General features: G+C 33.5%; 2 protein-coding genes across 2 annotated transcripts in view; both read right to left on the bottom strand.

Moving 5' to 3' along the window:
- Window positions 1-200: 200 nt before the first annotated feature.
- Window positions 201-1,199, bottom strand: LOC111622592. The gene has a single exon (XM_023365005.1). The coding sequence runs from the start codon at window positions 1,197-1,199 to the stop codon at window positions 201-203; it is 999 nt and encodes a 332-aa protein (XP_023220773.1).
- A 1,730-nt stretch (window positions 1,200-2,929) lies between these two features.
- The window catches only part of LOC111622581 (transforming growth factor-beta receptor-associated protein 1-like), a 55,143-nt gene continuing 52,072 nt past the window's right edge, over window positions 2,930-6,000 (bottom strand). The window contains exon 17 of the mRNA XM_023364996.1: window positions 2,930-3,053. Coding sequence (XP_023220764.1) covers window positions 2,952-3,053 — 102 coding nt within the window. The 3' untranslated portion in view covers window positions 2,930-2,951. The remainder of the gene's footprint in view (window positions 3,054-6,000) is intronic.

The following is a 6,000-nucleotide window of genomic DNA, read 5'->3' as shown; positions in this document are numbered from 1 at the left end:
GAATTATCGAAAGAATTAAACGGAAATAATCCGATTTGGAATAGAACGCTTAAATTTAAGATGAAACTTTAGTAAAAGTCGTTAGGAACACGATAGAAATATTCAAAAATGTTCGAAAAACGAACGAGCAGAAAGCTCCATGATGTGCGAATACGCGCATGCGCAGATCTAGACACACACTGTACGCATTCTGGAGAATGCTAATTTTTACTTAATTGCTTGTATAGTGTGACCCATACACTGGGCAGCTCGAGAGTTGGAATGTTGCACGTGTCCAAGGTGGTAGTAAGAAGAGACTCCCATATAAATACGATTTTTCGATCCTTACAGCTCTTGAGCATAACCGCTTGGGACCATAGCGGGTTGTAACCCTGCTCAAGTACTTTTCTTGCGAGCTCGGTGGTGTGTCTACCCCTCGCAACATCGTTTTGGTGCTCTTCTAGTCGGCTGGCAAGCATTCTAGTAGTGGCCCCGACATATCTTGCATTTACTCCCGTTGTAAGGTTTTCCAGAGGTACAGCATAGACCCCCGACTTCTCAAGCGTGGAAAATTTGTCCCTATCATTACAAATGAGTTTGCGTAGGTTTGGAAGTGGGGTTAGTGGTAGTATAAGGCCGTGCTGCTTAAAGATTCTGCAGATACGTATAGAGAGGGGTCCCAGGTATGGCAACGATGTTTGTACCATTGAAAATTCTCTTTTGCTGCATAATGTGGTACTTGGAAACAGTGATTTCTTTACCATATTGAGCACGTGCGTAAATTTTGCACGTGAAAAGCCAGCAGTGCGTACCCCCAAACTTATGTTGTCTAACTCCATGTTTACCAGCTCTTGCGAAGATGATAGTAAGTAAGCCCTTCTAACGAGAGCGGCAATGGCAGCATTGACATATCGAGAAGGCTGAAAAGCCTCTGCTGGTATAATATGTGGAGCTATGCTGGACTTGTGATGAACCGAGAATTGTAGTCCTTCCGAAGACTTACTTATATGCAGGTCTAAGAACGTTATTGCCGCATCGCTTTCTTTTTCCCAAGAGAAATTGATGGAAGGATATATGCTTGACAGTTGCTGCATAAAGATGAGGAACGTCTCATCTGTGTCTTCCCACGCTATGAGGATGTCGTCAACGTAACGCAAATACAGCCTCGGATAGTGGATGGCAAGCGGGGAATTGAATGTTCTGTGCTCGATCTCTCTCATAATAAGTTCTCATAATAAGCAAAAAGTAAAAATTAGCATTCTCCAGAATGCGTACAGTGTGTGTCTAGATCTGCGCATGCGCGTATTCGCACATCATGGAGCTTTCTGCTCGTTCGTTTTTCGAACATTTTTGAATATTTCTATCGTGTTCCTAACGACTTTTACTAAAGTTTCATCTTAAATTTAAGCGTTCTATTCCAAATCGGATTATTTCCGTTTAATTCTTTCGATAATTCGCCTGATGACGACGGCTATATGTTCGTCGAAAGTACTAGCGAATAAAAAAACGCACACATAACGCCGACCTCAGTGCCTTCCCTTTTTTACAATATAATATTTTGGCGTGATCGTCAGCAAATTGATCATGAACAAAGTTGTGAATTTGATTGACTAGTAACTCATTAGGTTATCATATCAGTGAAAATGTGAGAATAATGAGTAACCAGTACTGTTTTATAGCCTAAATTAATTGATCTGGAAACAAAGATCAGGCAGCAATCCAGGAAGCAGACAATCTAAGATCATTGATGTGGTGTCAGCAGTTTTAGATTACACAATAACCAGATGTTACATAAACTTAGGTGACTTAGCTACCAAACTGATCCACTTGTGAGCTCTTGGCAATGGGGCCGGTTACCCGAAAATGCTTGAGAAAAACTGTTATTGAAGCAAACTCCAATAAAGTAGATTATTGTTTTTGTTAAATATATATTTTTCCCAGTCTTATTAATCCTGTGCTTCCTCCTAATGGACTTGTATCTGTTCAAGACGACGGAAGAGGATCCAAAGGGATATAGATTCTAATAAACAGAAAAGTGAAAAAATGCAGTGACGCAAGTCATTAGATGTAAAAATGGCTTCCGATACTACTTCAAAAAATGGTATACAGATGGAAATGTTTAGGCGCATAAGGAGTTTACCTTTAAGAGAACATAATATAAGAATTTCTGTGTGTTGTACAATAAAATCTATGTTAGAAGTTAAATTTACTTTTGACTCTACTATGTATAAGTTTATATAAAAGAGTTAACAGTTATTTCGATCATTGTATAGGTTAAAAAGCTATATATTTGTAAATACCAAACAAACAGCCAGATTCTTTATCCCCTTAATACAGACTTTTATTGAAAGAAGCATGCAATAATGCAATGTTTTACTCAACATAGACTGTCCACAAAAGCAGTTATATTTTATCTGTGGAAATTGCTATTGAAACGTAATTGTGTGGAGTACAATGCTAAATGAGAAAGGAGATAATCAAAAACAATTTTACTTTATTTTGCATCAGTACACAATGATTAAAACCAATTGCTGAATATGTATATATCACTTATATATTGCATTCATATATAATAATATAATGTACTATACAGTACATCAATATGCACAATAAGTCTGCTTATGACAAGTTACAAAATTTATTGAAATTTTAGGTGCAAATATGAAAAATAACCATTCTTTTATGCAATTATGATTTTCTTAAGATTTTTTGTTATCCATGTTTATTCGAGCATATACATTATGTAACACTAAATCTGATGCTGCTCTAACGTTAAATCTCTGGATATGCCAATTTTTGCCTGTATTGTCCCGAGTTATCTCAGATTTGCACATTAACAGGTTAATAATAATAAAAGATTATTATAATAGTTTTAAGGAAACTAAATTTAACAAAACAGGAACAAGTTAATTCTAAATAAATATTAAAATTACAAAGTTAATAAGACAATAACTCTTTAAAAAGTTATTAAATTACCTTTCATTTTCCAAATTACTTGATTCCTCGCCAGACTTGATTAATTTTAATACGTTTTCCAGATACAAGATGGCCAGATGCGTGTGAAATTTTTCTTTCTACGTTAAAAACCATCAAATTTTAATTAATGACATCATCATTAAGAACAAAAACATTTCATTTTTAAACTATTAAATTGTAACAATTTAAATAATTGAAATTATCATTTCTTGTTTTTGATTTATTGTCTTATAATTTCCACAATTGAATTCATTTTAACTCGCTCGAAAAATAGATACATTGTCAAAAATGTTGTCTCGAAGAAATATTTAATATAATTCCTGTATTTTCCTGAAAACAGCAGACAATATAGTTCCTTCCAATTTTATTTACACAAGTATATAAAATGTGTTTTAACTGATTTCTTTCTAGTTAGTGAGATGTAAATTCAGGGTGATCATAATTAACAACTTGTATATTCCTTTATATAAAGAATGTAAATAAGAATAACTGATATGTTGTACACTTTTGTAATATTTAGTGTGAAACTATTTTTCTCTATGTATCTGTTAATGTTTTGTAATGTCTCTAATGTCTGTTAATGTCTCTATGTAATGTTGATGTTTTACTGCATTATACCTAATCACAAGACTCAGCAACCAATCAAAAAAAACATTACATAAAATTTCTTTTTTAATTTATTTCACATAATAATGTGAATTTTCATTTAACAAACATTTTATTCTCGTTCTTGCTCTATCCAATTAAACTCATATTAAATATTTTTTTCCATATATTAATGAACAAAAATAATTCACCAGAGGATATTTCCATTAATGAATGTTTGTATGTATTATAGGGAAACTGTCAGGAAACATATAATTTATGGTGTATTATTATTTAATGAATGTGTAACTTAGAATACTATAGCAATTATATATTAATAATAATAATAACTGTATGGTATACCTCAATAACTGTGTGTTACGATTTATACTGTAAATTACATGTTCCCGACAGCAGTTCAAGGATTGCTCTGGAAAATTTTAAAATATTGCCACCATTTCACCAGTTTAAAATTTTTTTGTCACCAGTTTTACTGACTAATTAATGCAAGTGCTGGTAGCATTATCAGTTTGGTGTGTGGAAAGCAAAAGTAACATGTTAAGCTGTCACTTGCAGGGAGAGGACAAGACATTCAGGACTCCGATTCAAACAAAACTTGGTGAGCGCAAAGCCAAGATCTCCGATTCAAACACAAACAGCTCCTCATCCAAATAATAAAACCCGCTTTTCAAGCATTTCCAAAAATGGGCCACTAAAAATTTAGCATTTAGCTCATAAGTCTTTGAAAATTTCATGTCCAAGAGTGGCAATAGTCGAGCAAATAAGACGCTAAACACTAGAGCTAACCAATGTAGGTTCAATTCTTTGAAATTTTATTTTACATTTTTTTATATGTAACATTATTTTACCATGTTATTACTACTTATTAGCACTATTACTATTATTATTATTCTTCACATTTAAAACTTATAAAACAAGAGATTAAAAATTGTGACACCATTTCCTGTTTACGGAAAACAAGCCTCTGTAGATTTAACTCTTACATTATTAAATAAAATTTTCTTTATATTTATTTTTATTTTAGCATGTTATTACTACTTATTAGCACTATTACTATTATTATTATTCTTCACATTTAAAACTTATAAAACAAGAGATTAAAAATTGCGACACCATTTCCTGTTTACGGAAAACAAGCCTCTGTAGATTTAACTCTTACATTATTAAATAAAATTTCCTTAATATTTATTTTTAGATACCGTGGTATTGTGACAGTCAAAGAGTAACAAACATGAATACATCAGGAAATTGTCCATAATATTAACAATTAAAAAAATAAAATGCTGCGACTTGCTGCCCATTTTCATATCACTTGTCTTTTTCGTTCATTTGCAGTAACATCTGAAGCTTATTTGCTTGTGAGGACATAGTATGTAAAAATAGATGTGAAGAAATAAGAAAGTTTTATTTAACAACGTAAAAGAGTTAAATCTACAGAGGCTTATTTTCGCTAAACAGGAAATGACATCACAATTTTTAATGTTTTATAAGGTTTAAACATGAGGAATGATAATAATAATAATGAAGTAAAATAATAAAGTTACACATGAAATTAACTAAACCAAACCAAAACTCGGAAGGTTCGAACCTACACCTTCTAGCTCCAGTATCTAGCATCTTATTCACTCGGCTATCACCATTCTGGGACTTAAAAATTCAAAGACTTATAAGCCAAACACTAAATTTTCAGAGCCAATTTTTGGAAATACAGTACTTGAGAAGTGGGTCCTATTATTTGGATGACAAGTTGTTTAAGGCTACATGCTCACCAAGTTTCGTTCAAATTGGAGACCCGAACATCTGGTCTTCTCCTTGTTAGCAATAGGAATCATTTTGGAATATTTTTTAATGAATAATTCCGAATAACACATTTGATTACAATGTTTAAACATTATTTCGTAGTAATAACTGTCCACAAAAAACTTTTATCAGTGTTGTGTTTGTTACAATATCCACTAACGTTTTCGACCTCCACCGAGGTCTTCTTCAGGTGCTGACTAAGCGTTGTCTCCCCTTGACTGTTAGAACGATGTCATCCGAGTTGTAAATATTGCATGTATCATGTTTCACCCCTCCGCTTGTCCATGTTTGAATTCCACGAATAGATATCTCCACGCCTGCGCGATCATCTCTCCATCTTTAAAGTTGATGCAGGTACCCCAAACATTGGCTTTATAGATCTCCCAGGCCTCCAGGTGATGGATGTGATCAATTTAAAATGCCTGTCTGATTAATTTGGTGTTCAGGAAGTCCGCCCAAATTTCAGGGTCGCTAACGTACGCCGTCAAGACAGTGGTGTGCCTGTTATTTTTAATGTCTGATTGATGCTCGCGTAACCATTTTTGTGTTGAGCACACAGTAGAACAGATATAAACTAAGTTTCTTTGGAATCTATTGTCCCTGATGGGAATGGAGTATACTCCTGGGGCTCTGTTGAGA

This window comes from Centruroides sculpturatus, unplaced genomic scaffold, assembly GCF_000671375.1.
Source record: "Centruroides sculpturatus isolate CEXI.00-Female unplaced genomic scaffold, Cexi_2.0 scaffold199, whole genome shotgun sequence".
Classification (NCBI taxonomy): Eukaryota; Metazoa; Arthropoda; class Arachnida; order Scorpiones; family Buthidae; genus Centruroides; species Centruroides sculpturatus.
This window is presented reverse-complemented; position numbering and strand designations above follow the sequence as displayed.

Bases quoted from the DNA above. Each gene is read 5' to 3' on its own strand.
- LOC111622592 (XM_023365005.1), bottom strand. From the start codon at position 1,199: ATGAGAGAGATCGAGCACAGAACATTCAATTCCCCGCTTGCCATCCAC.